This window comes from Mauremys mutica, chromosome 12, assembly GCF_020497125.1.
Source record: "Mauremys mutica isolate MM-2020 ecotype Southern chromosome 12, ASM2049712v1, whole genome shotgun sequence".
Classification (NCBI taxonomy): domain Eukaryota; kingdom Metazoa; phylum Chordata; order Testudines; family Geoemydidae; genus Mauremys; species Mauremys mutica.
In genome coordinates, this window is record NC_059083.1 from 24,985,906 (window position 1) to 25,001,319 (window position 15,414).

The 15,414-nt window shown below is 53.4% G+C and overlaps 2 protein-coding genes across 2 annotated transcripts in view; both read right to left on the bottom strand.

Moving 5' to 3' along the window:
• Window positions 1-14,330, bottom strand: part of LOC123344945 (zinc finger protein RFP-like) — a 24,511-nt gene extending 10,181 nt beyond the window's left edge. Inside the window, exons 1-3 of the mRNA XM_044981452.1 lie at window positions 13,589-14,330; window positions 1,116-1,211; window positions 288-518 (exon numbers count right to left, since the gene is read on the bottom strand). Coding sequence (XP_044837387.1) covers window positions 288-518; window positions 1,116-1,211; window positions 13,589-14,005 — 744 coding nt within the window. The 5' untranslated portion in view covers window positions 14,006-14,330. The remainder of the gene's footprint in view (window positions 1-287; window positions 519-1,115; window positions 1,212-13,588) is intronic.
• LOC123344920 (tripartite motif-containing protein 15-like) overlaps window positions 1-15,414 on the bottom strand; it is a 346,226-nt gene that overhangs the window by 86,089 nt on the left and 244,723 nt on the right. The window lies entirely within an intron of this gene.

Here is a 15,414-nt window from a genome sequence, read left to right on the forward strand (position 1 = left end):
TTAACCTAAGCTGATGGAATATAAGATTAGGGGGTCTTTCATGTGGGTCCCCACATCTGTCCCCCAGAGTTCAAAGTGGGGAGGGAATCCTAACCTGAGCACAGTCCCTCCCCGCTCCTCCCCCTCCCTCCCAGCATCTCCTGCACATAGTGGAACAGCTGATTGCAGCAAGCAGATGGTGCTGGAAGAAGGAGGAGGAGTTAATCGGCAGGTCTGACGGTTGGTAGCACTGAGTGGGAGAGCTGGCTGTCCTGAAGCACCCACCTATGTTTCTCAATCAGTCTCACCTGTAGGAATTCACTCGCTGGCTTCTGACACTTCCCCTCCAGCTCACTGATCAGCTCACTCAGACGGGAAATCTGCTCAGAGAGTTTACTGACATTTTCCTTCTGGATCCTCACAATCTCCTCATCCAGCTTCTCCAGCTGGGCCAGCAGGAGTCGCTCTTGTTCCTCCAGGAACTGCTGCAATTGCTGAAATTCAGATACAATCTTCTGCCTCTCGGTTTGTGTTTGTTTCTGTATGAAAACAGGGAAAAGAGCTGGTCAGGGACATGTATGGAGCCCGGAGTCCTTTCATGGAGAGCTGAGTGTGCAGGAGGGTGATTTTCTTTGAAAATCCTCAGATTTCTGACATTTGACGCTACCCTGTGGGTACTAGGCAGGGGATTCTCTCACACCTTCCCCTTTGGCCCCGGTATCCCCCTGAAAGGGAAGTTTCTCTGTCAGTCATGGTCAGCATCTTCTGTTATTTATGGTCTGTGGAAATTCAGACCCAGAGCAGCAGGAGGCAGGACTCAGCACTACACTGACACAGACATCAGGGGAGTTAAAAGAAACAAATGTTTTAAAAATGCACAAAATGTCTAGACCCAGTGGACAGCACTTCACAGAGACATTCAGTTCACTTGGGTGGATTTCTGGGTAAGCCACAAAGGCTACTCATCAATTGAAAGGGAAGCTTAGGGCTTGTATACACATGAATCTAACCCAAACAATCCATGGTCATGGAGAAACACACACATAAGCCCATGTTCACCAAGGCCACACAGGAGTTTGCCTCCAAACAGACCTCCCACTACCAGTCCCTGCTGGTTCATAACAACAGGCACCTACCAGATACTCCCGGCTATTCCCCTCTCCAGTCGCTTTCAATCCCAGCAGCTTTTCTCTCTCTTCCCTCAGAGTCTTCAAATGGGCCTGGATTCTTTCCTGAAGAAACAGAAATGATTTGGGAGGTTTCATCTGGATAGTTGAGAGGTGCTTGGAAGTGGGTTTTTTTGCACCTAAAGCCCAAGATGACTGTGGTTCTAATCGCTTTGTGACATCAGGGCCACCAAGGAGATCAAACCTCATTAATAGAGACTGGGAGCGTGTCACATTCAGACTCATTACCAATTCTGGTTCAGTGTTTTTAGTAATTAGAGATTTTAATTATAACCAAGCTTTACTGGTATTTGTGAACTGATTAGTGGTACAGAGCATAACAGGGCACTGGAGTTACATGGGGGTGAATCAATAAACCTGTTTCGTAGTAGGTTTAAAGAACCAAGTGATAGAATTCCTCGAAGCCACCCAGGTTTCACCCTTGAAGCCCTGGGGACTGCACTGGTTGGGCAGAGCTGGTTTAAGCACCAGGGCAAACCCCATGAGACGTCGGGAGGCCATTCGTCTGGTCTGAAGCTGCACAATCCCAGTTTTGTGGAGCACTGTCCCTGTCCGGTAGGGACTCGGCACTGAACGTGGCTTTGTCTGGTGTAAAAGGGAGAGGAGGAGACGGAGGATGCAGGAGGACATCCATGAGCATGGGAGTGGCACCTTCATGCAGAATGATGCAGGCAGGTGGCACACTGAAAAAAGCGGTGGTGGGGCCCACACAGGGTGACTGATACTGGTGAGGACGGGCCCATGCAGGCAGGTGTGGGCATGTCCGATGTTCTGGGGATGTGTCAGTGACCACCCTAATTAGACATGATGCAGATTTGTATAAAGAACGGCTTTGGGTTTGCCCTACTACTGTCCTAAAGCCTTTCCGTGTCAATGCCCCCCTGCCAGATGCCCCACTGTCCCATTCCCTGGTAAAGATCCCGGAAGCAGTGCATTCTGGGAGATTTCAAAAGGCTGCCTGGTGGGACTCATGCAGGGGTTTCAAAACTCACATGACCACAAGGGCCACATGAGGACTAGTACATTGGCCTGAGGGCCGCATTACTGACACCTCCTCCTGCCGCCTTCGGCCCTGTACTCATTCCACCCCTTTCCCGAAATCCCCACCCCAACTCCGCCCCCTCCCTGCCCCCAGGTGTGGGGTGAGGCAGGGGCTCAGGGCAGGGAGTTGGGGTGTGGGGTGCAGGAGGGATGAGGGGTGCAGCAGGGGGTCAGGGCAGGAGTTTGGGTGCAGAGTGCGGCAGGGGGGTCAGGGCAGTGAGTTCAGATGCAGGAGGGGGTATGGCAGGGGGTCGGGGTGCAGGGTGCAGCAGGGGGCTCAGGGCAGGAGATTCGACTGCAGGAGCAGTTTGGGGGGCGGGCTCTGTCCCAGCGTGCACTGGGGGAAGGGCAGGCTCCCTGCCTGCCTGCCCTGCCCCTGCACCACTCCGGGAAGCGGATGGAACGTGCGGGAGCAGGGGCACGGGTGTGTGTGTTGCTGTTGCTTCAGGCACTGCCCCCAACATCTCCCATTGGTTGGGAACGGGGAACCTTGGCCAATGGGATCTGCTGGGGGTGGTGCCTAAAGCAAAATCAACACACACACCCCTGCGCCTCTGCTCCCCCAGGTTCCGTACGCTTCCCGGAGCAGCGCCGGGGCAGAGCCGGCCGACAGGAAGGGACCCTGCCCTGCCCCTGGTGCGCGTGGGGCCAGAGCCGGTCTAGATAAATGCTACGGGAGGCCGCAAGGAGCTCGCGGGCCACAGAAAATAACCTCGCGGGCACGTGTTTGAGACCCTGGACTAATGGAACCACTTTGGCTGGTCCTTGCCCACGTACACAACAGAACAGGTCAGACTGGCACCGGTCAGCTCCAGCCTGGGGTTGGGTGTGATGAAGTGGGATTGGTCTTACTGGGGGCTGGGTACAGATCCTAAGTATCTAGTAGCAAAAGTCCATACAGCAAATGCCTGACGTTCTGTCGCCTAGCAACTGATGGCCGGGCCCGTCCCTGCAAAGGTGCTGGCTAAAGGTGTTGGAGATAAAGGAGTCAGGTGACCTCCTGGCCCGGGAAAGAAGCGGAGGAGAGAGGAGGGGCCGGAGGGGGTTGGGCAGACTGGAGTTGGCTGGGGAAAGAGGGGAAGCAGGGAGAGAGGGCTCTGTTCCCCGAAGGGGGCTGTGAGGCCCCAAGATGGACCTAACCGGGGGGATCCGGTTATCTGTGCCTGCAAGACCTGTGTTGGACTGTGTTCCTGTCGTCTAAATAAACCTTCTGCTTTACTGGCTGGCTGAGAGTCCTGGTGAATCGGCAGGGAGCCCGGGGGTGCAGGGCCTGACTCCCCTACACTCCGTGACAACTGGTGGTAGCGGTGGGATCTACTGCACTCCGTGGACGGCGCTTCCTGGAGTAAGTGACTGGGGAGCAGTCAAACGAAGGGGCGATTAACCCCTGGGAGAGTGTGACCAGAGAGCAGGACTTTGCAGTAACAAGGGTCCCCCGGGGGATCACAGCGAGCGGTCCCAGGGGCGGGGGAGTCTGCAGCTTGACCCTGGCAGAGAGGGGGTGACCTCAAGGACTGGCATACTAGGGGTCCCCCTGGAACCCGTGGGGAGCGGCGAGCACCCCGGCCTGCGAGCGGCCAGCAGGAAGATGTATGTCACGCAGCGCAAGTGTGACCTGGTGGGGCTGTGCCAGCGGAGAGGGCTGCACAGTGGGAAGCTCACCAAGGCCCAGCTAATTGCCCAGCTGGAGAAGGGGGATCGTGTGAATGAACCAATCCCTGTCTCTGAGGGAAGCAGCCCAGCAGTTGCAGCACAGGCACCAGTGTCTGTCCCCGCTGGGAGTGGTCAGCCGGCCGCTGAGGGCTTCCCGAGACCTCCCAACCCTAGGCCTAGGGGGAGGGGGAGGAGGAGCCCAGCTACCGAGGCCACCGTGACCCCCCGGCCAGCAGGGGATCAGCCCAGTAAAGCTCACCCCCCAGCCGGGGATCGGCCCGGCGACGCTCAGCCTCCGTGGAGCGCAGGCGGCTGGACTTGGAGAGAGAGATAAAACTGAGAGAGCTGGAGGAGCGTAAGGAACAGAGGGAACATGAGGAGAGACAAAGCCAGCGTGAGCTGGAGGAGAAGGAGAACCAGCGTAAATACGAGGAGAGGGAGAAGGAGAAGCAACGCGAACACGAGGAGAGGGAGAAGGAGAGGCAACGTAAACATGAGCTGGACCTGGCCCAGCTGAACAACAGTAAGGCCCCGGCTGCGGTGAGTGAGGGGGGACCCAAGCCTACAAAGAGCTTTGATGAGAGCTTCCTGGCCCAGCGTAAGGAGGGGGAGGACATAGATGTGGGGTTGCATCTTCCCTATGCTGCCTTGGTGGAAAGTTACAGCAGCGTGGTCACAAGAACAGAGGGATGAGATAAAGTTGTTATGAGAAAGTAGGGAACTGCCAGAGCGAGGCAAATGCCAGGTGGCCTAGCTGGGATCAGATAAGTTGCATGGGAAATGGGAAATCAGTAAGCAAAGGGCCATGCGTGTGAAAAGCGTGTGTATCAGACAAAGAACCAATCAGCAGCAATGTGATGTTGGTGTGTCTGACGTTTGCTAATATGGAGAAGTCTATATAATATGATGCATTGTACTTAATAAACGATTCTGCTTGCAATCATATTGGTTGTTGTGCTTTATCCGGCCCGCATGCAATGCAACAAATGGTGACCCCGACGTGATTCGAATCGAATGATGATAGTGTCGGTGACCTGTTCCAGGCGGAGGAGCTGCGGTGGGGAGTGCTGGAGAAGCCCCCGGGCGTCCGAAAAGAGAGGCGCACCTGAGCCCTGAGGAGAGCGGCTATAAGTCGCGGAGGAGAAGGGCGGCTATAAGTCGCGGAGGAAAGCGGCGGCTATAAGTCGCGGAGGAGAAAGGCGGCTATAAGTCGCGGAGAAAAGCGGCGGCTATAAGTCGCGGAGGAAAAGGGCGGCTATAAGCCGCGGCGGAGAAGGGCAGAGCAGCTAATATGGGAACCGCTGCATCAGCGGAAGAAAAAACGGTGCATAAATATTTAAGACGCATCGCGGAATGGCAGGGAGAAAAGCTCCCTCTGATACGTTATCCCGCCTGCTGCGGTGGGGACAGAGAAGGGAACTTTTTGTTAAGCCGAGTACAATTTTTAATAAAACTGTGTGGGAGCGGCTAGGCTCCAAGCTTTGGAAGTCGGTGGCTCAGGGCGTTAAGGAAGCCTTTTCCCTGAGTCCAGTATGGAATAAGACAAAGAAGATAGTGAAAACTCTTGCGGCCGAGGCAGGAGTGCAGGCGGCCCTTTCTGAGCTTTTCCGCCCAACGCCCGAAATGCCTTCTGTGTTGCCGGTTGGAGCCAGGGAGTTTTTCGGTGGCGAGGACACGGTGATACCTTTGGCTTCCGCCCTGGATGATGTTGCCCCTGTTACGGCTCCACTACCCTCCAATGTGGCCCTCGGCCCCGACATGACTGATCCTGCTACGGTCCCACTACCCCCCGATACGCCCGAACCTATGGAGACAGCTTTGCCGTATGCACCCCCTCCCAAGCCATGCAGTGTCCACGGGACCTGGGGGTGTCACGAATGCGGGGAAACAAAGGAGGCTCGGGTGAAACACGTGTCATCACAGGTATATCCCAATTCGACTACGCTTATTCAGTGTACCCAGTTTAATGCCTTTTATAAGGAAATGGAGCGCCGGGGTCAACAGCTGCAGGCCATTTATAACAGGTTAAATCAAATGCAAGGTCTTCCAGCTGGATCATCGCGGTCGCGTCTTCCCAAAGAGGGGGAGCTGGAGAGGCTCCTCCTGACCGCCCGTCGGGCACAGGACGAGGAGGTGCTCCGTTGGAAGCGAGCCCTGGACGGGAAGACTTTGGAGTGCACGGCGCAGGCAGAGGCTCGTGCTGTGGCCCCGGAGGTCGTTCGGGCCTACAAGCAAGTAAGTTGTTTTGGCAGGAGCCCGGAGAAGATGTCCTACGCTGGCTGGTCTAAGCCTGGGACAATGCCGAGAAAACCGTTATGCTTCTCCGGTAGGAGCTGCAATAGCTGGGTGTTCTGACACAGGATTTACAGTTTAAAAGAAGCCAAGCAGGGAAAGAAAAGGAACAGAATGAGCTAACCGAAGACAGCTCATTCTTTTCTGGCCCCGGTCAAGGACACATTGCTCACAGCTAAGATTAATGAGAGCTGAAAAACCGCCCAAAAAAGCTAATGAGAGCCGCAAAACGCTGCCAGGCACTAACAGAATGTGTTAGCTGTCTTTTCTCACAGGTATGGAAGAGCTGCCCAAAGATCCTAGCAGCCCTACCACTTTTTGCAACCAGGAGACTGACTGCCTGGACCCATGATTTTTACTGCGAAAAGACCCCTTCACATCAGGAGAATTCTGCTACTGATGATAGGCCTAATTTTTTTTTATTAGCTCCATTGTGCTTTTTAATGGCAGGAAAAAAAGGACAAGGTGACGTGCTGGCAAACCTCTCCCTTGTCCGCTGCAGCCCCCATTGTGTTATTGGATTTTTTTTTCTCTTCCGAAAGAAGCAAAACCACTACGCAATAATGTCCTGGTAATTTCCCCCGTAAAAACTGTCTCACGACGGTGGTGGAACAGAAGAAAAAACACTCACATCATTGACATTGCCAAAGTCCAGAAATTCCTGACTAAAAGGACATTGAGAACTGACCCTGGTGAAGAAACAAAGAATTGTACACTGGCAGGAAGAAATTTGGGACTCCTGCTGAGAAGTGTGATATTAATTGGATTTTGGGATTTATTCTACAGGCTGCGCCCTGTGTTTTGGATAAAATTTTTAGCATGTATTGCCCTCCCTAATTGGATTGTAAATGATATTACCCCCCCCCCCATTACTAACCCCAGTTTTTTAGAGCTTAATTGTTTTTTGTTCTTAAAGTTTGAGAAAACTCAGCCAAAAGGTTTGTTGAGTATTCTCAAAGGGGGGAGTTGTAGGTTATTAGGCATAAATTTAGGTAATTTGGAAGAATGGCTTTGAATTTATGTGACCCTAAGTACCTTTATGTAAAGTGATTTTGTTAGCCTTATTAGATTTTTGTAAATTTTGTGTTATGTGCTAATTATTGGTAGTTGTAAGATTGCTTTATATTTAATGTAGCCTATATTGAAATAGATAGGCTGAAAGTAGATGTTGTAATTAAAGTTATATGCATGAGAATGTAGCCCCCACGGTGGAAAAGTACAGATAATTGTTTACAGAATACCAGAAGGATGGGGGCTAGTTAAAAGGTACACCCTCCTAGCTAAATTGGTAGTAAAATAAGTTGGTATCCTTGAAAGGAACGGTTTAGCAAGAGGAAATAAGGATCGGGCCCGGGCGGCCAGGCAATAGACGGAGAACTTGATGAGGAAAAAAGGATCGGGCCCAGACGGGCAGGCAATAAATAAAGAGATTAGAAAACTGGTTGGAAACTTTTGAGGGTGTAGTAGAAAGAAAAGGTAATCAAGCACAAGCTTGGGAATTTCAAATATTCAGGGGGATACTTGGAATGGTGATTTAAGTTGAGAAAGGTGGCTGTTGGAGTACAAGCGAGTAATTTAAGGCAGAGTAAAAAGTTAATTTTGTAGTTGCTAGAGGGAATAGCAGCTGAATTTTGTAAAATGCTAAAGAGAACAGTTTTTGGTGTTTTTGAAATGTTTGTATATATATTTAGGCAAAGAAATTAGTTTGCAATTGTTTGGCTATAAATAATTTTGTTGTATTAGCTGAAGAATGTATATAGTGCTATGTAATTGAGATTGTATTAGGTCCTAAGGGCATATAAGTGGTGATGTTGTCCTTCAGTGTTTTAAAATAGAGGTTAAAGTAAGAAATTTTAAGCTGTGAATAGCTTTGAATCCAGAAGCAAGCCAGGAAGCAACTGTATTAATGTAAATGATTTAATTGATGAAGTGATTCCCCTGTTTTGCCTGAAATCAATAGGGTATTTGTATATTTTAAGTAATGATTGATTGCCCAGTAGGGGTAGATTTGTTTTTGTTTTTTAGATATTAAAGGAAATTGATGCTAGCTGCATAGCATTTAATGTACCATGCATTTACTCACAGAGTTAAAATTTATGTTTTGTGTTCTATGTTCTGTTTTGTGGTGTTTGTCTTGTGGCCAGAATTGTTGTTGTGTTATTTTTAATGAAGATTTAAAATGTGGTTACATGGTGTGTTTTCTCTATTCCCCCCCAGTGTCAGTTTGATCACCTGACATATGAGGGATGAATTGGTAACAGAAATTTGTCACAGTTTGGTGAGCAATAGAGTATGGGGGAACCCTGCAGAATTTACACCATCTATCTGTTTTACCCTTGTTATTTTATGTTTGTTTTGTTTGGTGCTGTTGGTGTTATATGTTAAGAATTGCATGGTTATAGGTGAGCCCTATAGAATAAGGAAATACTATTTGGTTCTGATTCTGTTTTGTTTAACCGGTTATTGTTGTTTTTCTGCTCTGTTCATTTGGGCGTTAGGTGTGTGGGCGGAACTGAACTTCTCGTTCGTAATTCCTCGGAGTGGAAGCCATGTGTGCGATGAAGCTCTGAGGTTGTCCTGAGATTTTGCTGTCCCGCCCCCTGTGACGGACAATGTAATAGAAGTGGAAAAATCTGGCTTAAATTGTAGTTTTCTCTGCTTTTTATGTAATTTTGGTGTTTTTCTTTTCCATATGGGAATAATTGTGTTGGGAGTTTTTTTTTTTATTATTATTATTTGCTTGCCCTGTTTTGCATGCCTTTTGCTATGAAGTTTGGAGCAGTTTATTGGATGTCTTTTTAAGAAAAGAGGGGGAGATGTGGGGTTGCATCTTCCCTATGCTGCCTTGGTGGAAAGTTACAGCAGCGTGGTCACAAGAACAGAGGGATGAGATAAAGTTGTTATGAGAAAGTAGGGAACTGCCAGAGCGAGGCAAATGCCAGGTGGCCTAGCTGGGATCAGATAAGTTGCATGGGAAATGGGAAATCAGTAAGCAAAGGGCCATGCGTGTGAAAAGCGTGTGTATCAGACAAAGAACCAATCAGCAGCAATGTGATGTTGGTGTGTCTGATGTTTGCTAATATGGAGAAGTCTATATAATATGGTGCATTGTACTTAATAAATGATTCTGCTTGCAATCATATTGGTTGTTGTGCTTTATCCGGCCCGCATGCAACGCAACACATAGATACCTTCCTGACGGCCTTTGAGAATGCCTGCGAGCTGCACCAGGTTGACCCTGCAGACAGGATCCAGTTTCTCACCCCCTTACTGGACTCCACCGCCGTGGAGTTGTACAGCCGAATGAGAGGGGCGGAGGCGGGGGACTACAACCTGTTCAAAGAGGCCCTGCTCCGCGAGTTTGGGCTGACCCCGGAGATGTACCGGAAGAGGTTCCGGAGTCAACATAAGACCCGGGAGGTCACATACCTACAACTGGTCAACCGGGCGCAGGGATATGCCCGCAAGTGGACGGCTGGGGCCCAAACTAAAGAGGATCTGCTTGAGCTATTCATACTGGAGCACCTGTTTGAGCAGTGCCCGTCGGACCTGAGGCTGTGGTTGATGGACCAGAAGCCGGAGAACCCGCAGCATGCAGGCCAGCTGGCCGACGAATACATGGACAGTCGGGCAAGGGATAATAGGGAGGCGTCTCGAAGGAGCAGGTCTGCCTCAACGCAGAGAGAGAGTCACCATGGGACCTCCCAGAAGGGGCCGAGGGAGGGCCCCCACCAAAGGGAAACATCTGGCGTCGGGTCCAGCCGTCCCACTCAAGGGGACCCACGAGACATGGGCTGCTATCAATGTGGCCAACAAGGCCACATACGGGCCCAGTGCCCCAAGCTCTGGGACAAACTGAGCGGACCAACCCCACACCGGGTCAACTTGGTAGAGACCCAGCCGGATGAGGGGCAGCGTTCGCAGGAAATGGGGGCTGGCCGCGTACCACCTGCGAAGGAGGGAGGGGGGCCCCGGGTCGGCCCCTCCAAGGGGCTGGATGCTCTCCGCCCTGAGTTTTGGGTTTACAGGGTGGGCACAGGGCTGCCCCTCCGGAGCGAGTGCCTTGTCCCCCTGGAGGTAGACGGGAGGGAGGTCACTGGGTATTGGGACACGGACGCAGAGGTGACGCTGGCCCGGCCCGAGGTGGTGGACTCAGATCGGATGGTGCCCAACACCTACCTGACCCTGAGGGGTGTGATCGGGACCCCATTCAAGGTGCCTGTGGTGAGGGTACACCTAAAGTGGGGAGACAAGGAGGGCCCCAAGGACGTGGGGGTGCACCCACATTTGCCCACGGAGGTGTTAATGGGGGGGGATCTCGAGGACTGGCCCAGTAACACCCAGGGTGCCCTGGCCGTGAACCGTAATCAGAGTCGACGCAGGACTCTGCACCCTGACACCGGGGAAGGTACTCTGCCCGAGGCACCGGACCCTGACCCGGTGGGGAGGGAACGCCCAGGGACAGGGCTCAGAGAGGTTGTGGCCTCAGACCCAGCCGGTGAGAGAGAGCAGATCCCTGTCCCTGCCCCTGCGGCTGAGTACCAGGCCGCGGTGCGGGAAGACCCCTCCTTGTGGAGGATAGGGGACCTGGCCAGCCTCGGGGGGGGACAGACCATGGGTCGAGGTGGCCGGAAAAGGTTCCTGTGGGAGAAGGGGTTCCTGTACCGAGAATGGGCTCCCCCAGGGAAGATGGAGTCAGGGGGGATCAGGAGGCAGCTGGTGGTACCCCAGGAGTATCGCCACCAGCTGCTGTGCCAGGCCCATGACATTCCCCCCTCAGGGCACCAGGGAGCCTGGCGTACCCAGCAGAAGCTGCTATGGAGCTTTTACTGGCCTGGGGTCTTTGCCCATGTCCGGCAGCACTGCCGCTCCTGTGACTTCTGCCAGAGGGGGAGGAAGGCCCGGGACAGGGGGAAGATGGCTGTAAGACCCTTGCCCCGCCCGGAGGAGCCTGTCAAAAGGGGGGCCAGGGTCAAAAGGGGGGCTCTGAACCGAGAGAGCCCGAATCACAGCCCCCCAGATTGGAATGTGGGAAGAAGGCCTCAGCCCCGCGTGCACCCCAGGGGTATTGGGGTGGGGAAAGGGCGCGGGTAACATAAGGCTTCCCCCCTGTAACCTGCAAGTGCCCTCGAGTCCCCCCGACCTACAGGGGGACAGGAAACTGGAATGACCTGGGGTAACTCTCCCCCAGAACGGGGGGGACCCTGGGGCCTCTGTGGGAATGTAGGTGGGTTCAAACTTCCCCAGGTCACTGGCTGGAGTGACCCCGCTCAGTTCGGTCTCGAAGGGGGGAGAGGTGTGACAAATGGGACTGGTCTTACTGGGGGCTGGGTACAGATCCTAAGTATCTAGTAGCAAAAGTCCATACAGCAAATGCCTGACGTTCTGTCGCCTAGCAACTGATGGCCGGGCCCCTCCCTGCAAAGGTTCTGGCTAAAGGTGTTGGAGACAAAGGGGTCAGGTGACCTCCTGGCCCGGGAAAGAAGCGGAGGAGAGAGGAGGGCCGGAGGGGGTTGGGCAGACTGGGGAAAGAGGGGAAGCAGGGAGAGAGGGCTCTGTTCCCCGAGGGGGGCTGTGAGGCCCCAAGATGGACCTAACCGGGGGGATCCGGTTATCTGTGCCTGCAAGACCTGTGTTGGACTGTGTTCCTGTCGTCTAAATAAACCTTCTGCTTTACTGGCTGGCTGAGAGTCCTGGTGAATCGGCAGGGAGCCCGGGGGTACAGGGCCTGACTCCCCTACACTCCGTGACAGTTTTGCTACAACCCAGTGAAATCCCAGTGGTACTTGGCATGGACCTGAGCTGTCTGGAGCCCTTGTGTGTGCAGACTGAAGGTGCTCGGGGTCCCACACAGCGTTTAGCCCAGTGATCTCCTCTAGTGCAGGCCGGCAGCATCTGAGTTAAATCCCTCGTGGAGGGACACAGGAGTTCAGAATCCCAGTGGGAAACCTCCTCTCCCTGGTGGGCCTGGGACCTTTATCAAGGCGTCTCTCCCTCCTAACGGACACAATTCATCACTGGGTGGGGCTGATGCTAAGATGGCAGCATGGCAAAGTGGTTTGGGCCTTGGATAGGGTCTAAGGAGATCTGGGTTCTATGCTAAGCTCTGTCACGGACATGCTGGGTGACTGCAACTTTGCTGCCCCGCTTTGTGCCTCTATTTCCCATCCCACCTTTTGTCTAGATAGACCAGTGGTCACCTACCAGTCAATTGCAATTGACTAGTAGATCCTGGAGATTCTCCCAGTCGATCGCGGTTTCCGGCAGCGCAGGCAGGCTTCCTGCCTGCCCCAGCCGTGCGGAACTCCCAGAAGGGGCCATCATGCCCCCACAGCCTGGGGTGAGGGCAGGGTTTTCTTCATGTGGCTCCTGCCTGCAAGCACCGCCGCCACAGCTCCCATTGGCTGGAAATGGGGAACTGTGGCCAATGGGAGCTGCGGGAGTGGTTCCTGCAGAGAGGGGTAGCGCGCGTAGCCACATTCCCCCCCCCCCCCAAGGGGCCACAGGGGCACATTGGCGCCTTCAAGGAGTGGCATAGGGTTGGGACAGGCAGGGAGCCTGCGTTAGCCCCGCTGCACTACTGACCATGAGCCACCTGAAGTAAGTCAGGGCTGGTCTACACTACGGGGGGAAATCGATCTAAGATACGCAACTTCAGCTACGTGAATAATGTAGCTGAAGCCGAAGTATCTTAGATCGAATTACCTACCGTCCTCATGGCGCGGGATCGATGTCCGCAGCTCCCCATGTCGACTCCGCTACTGCCGTTCGGGTTGGTGGAGTTCCGGAGTCAACAGGAGTGCTTTCGGGGATCGATATATCGTGTTTAGATGAGATGCGATATATCGATCCCCGAGAAATCGATTGCTACCCGCCGATATGGCGGGTAGTCTGGACGTACCCCCACTGTCGCCCAGCTGGAGCCAGAATCCCATACCCCCTCCTGCACCCTAACCTGCTGCCGCAGCCCTGACCCTCCTCCCAGAGCCAGCACCCCATATCCTTTTCTGCACCCCAACACTGCCCCAGCCTGGAGCCCCCTCCTGCACCCCAATTCCCTGCCCCAGGCTCAGCCCAGAGCCCCCTCCCAGACTGCAAACCCCTCGGCCCCAGCCCAGAGCCCGCACCCCCACCAGAATCCCAACCTCCTGCCACAGACCGGTGAACATGAGTGAGGGTGGGGGAGAGCAAGCAATGGAGAGAGGGGGGGTATGGAGTGAGCGGTGCTTCGGGGGCGGGGTGTAGATTCTGCTTTCAAGATTTGATATTTTGCCTCTGTTGCCACATTGTCAGATCATTAATTTTGTTATAGCATCTCCCCACACAATGAAGACTTTACAGAGCTGAATGATGGGTCACACCCGTGACAGGGAACTCTCAGTGAAATTAATTAAAACCCCAAAGTTAACCCATTAAATCTGAGAGCAATTCGGTACCTTGTACTCCTGGGCAACCTCCTCTATGGGAACCACTGTGTGAGCGCGGTGAGCCCAGGATCTGTCACACACCACACAGATGGGGGTTTGATCCTCTTCACAGAGCAGTTTCAGAGCCTCCTGGTGTCTCTCACACTCCCCTTCCCCTCCTGCTCCCTTTGCTGTCTGTAAACTCAACTGCTTGACGAGTTCTACGACATTTGCCAGCTGCCTGCTGGGCCTGAGGTTTCTCTGTTGCACAGTTTCTCTGCACTGAGGGCAGGAGGCGGCTGTATCGGATCCCTCCCAGCACTGGCTGATGCAGGCTCGGCAGAAATTGTGCCCACACTCCAGACTGACAGGTTCTGTGAAATACTCCAGACAGACGGGACATGTCGCTTCCTCCTGGAGCCTTTCCACGGGGTTCTCTGCAGCCATGGCTCCCTCTGGGCAGTGGATCAGGGTTAGTTTCAATTTCCTGAATTCACACTATGCCCCACCTGCAGCAGCAAGGGGGTGGTTCCTTGCCAGAAAATGACTCATGCTGTTTGTAGAGCAGGAAGGATGTGGGGACAGACTGAGGAGGCCTGGGGCAGTCTGGGAAGCCACCATCAGGGACAAGGAGAAGGAATTCAGCTGTGGTGGGGGAGCCGTGCTGGGCAGAGACGCTGCTGCGGATGCAGCTAGTTACCCGGGTCCAGCGTTGCAGCAGTTTAACAACGTGCTTAATAGAGACGTTGCAGCTCAGCGCAGGGAAGTGCTGATCTTTCGCTGGTCTCCGTGAGGCTTGAGATTTGCAGACATCATTCAAACACCTTTCTCCTGCTGCTCCCTCAGGTACCTGGGTCTTCACTCAGCATTGCAGAGCAAAGCAGATTCAGTGCTTTGGTACAGGGTTACAAGAAGGAAAAAGACTGGAATGGTGCATATCGTACCTGTCATTTCTCTCCCCGGGCCCTGGGGATGTACCGTGTGCAGCTGGTTACTGAGAGACATTCAGTTAGACAGCTATGGTGATATTTTTGTGCTCTGCCCCTTTCTCAGTAAACTGAGGCTTTTCAGGATCAGGACACTGACTCATTCGCTTTCTGGGTCTACTTGCTCAGCGTCTGCTCAGAGCTCAGCATCATGTGGCCCTCGTCTTCCATAGACTGTAATGCGAAGAGACACAGAGGCATTGTAGAGATGGGGAAACTGAGGCAGAGAGAGGGGTGGTTCAATAGGCTCCCTACTCAGTAACTGCAAGGGCCAGTGCAGACCTTAGCAGCCGCCAGGCAAGTCCTGAGCTCCAGCCAGAGGAGCTGCATCACAGCTTTAATGGTCCTAAGGAGCTTTGCCAAGGTGCAGGATATAAGAGAAGCAGCTTCATCCTGGCCACACCCCTCTAGTCCTTTCCACCCCTCCCTCCTCCAGCCTGTCCCTGCCCCAACCCCACTCTCTCCCGCCCCTCCCAGGGGCGCTCCCTGTGCCTGCAGCTGCTGGGGAGGAGGCACAAACAGCCGTTCTAGCCGGCACAGGAGCCAGAGCACACTGAGGGGCTGGATCCAAATGTCAAGAATCTCTTTTGATTTAGGGTCCTAATTTGGGTACTGACCTAAGTGCTGAGGGGCTGGTTCTCCAAGGGGCTGGGCACCCGCAGCACCCACTGACTCCAGTTCCTGCTGTGGATGCAGCTGGAACACGTGCCCTGGAGTCCCGTATTTTGAAGAGGTATTTCAAGACATACAGAATTAGGCCATTGTTTAAAATTTAGGCCTTACCGATTTGCCCATTGTGATGTTACTGAAATGATCTGTGACCGTATAGATCATTGTTGCAACCAAGGTCCTAGAGCTGCACCAAATATT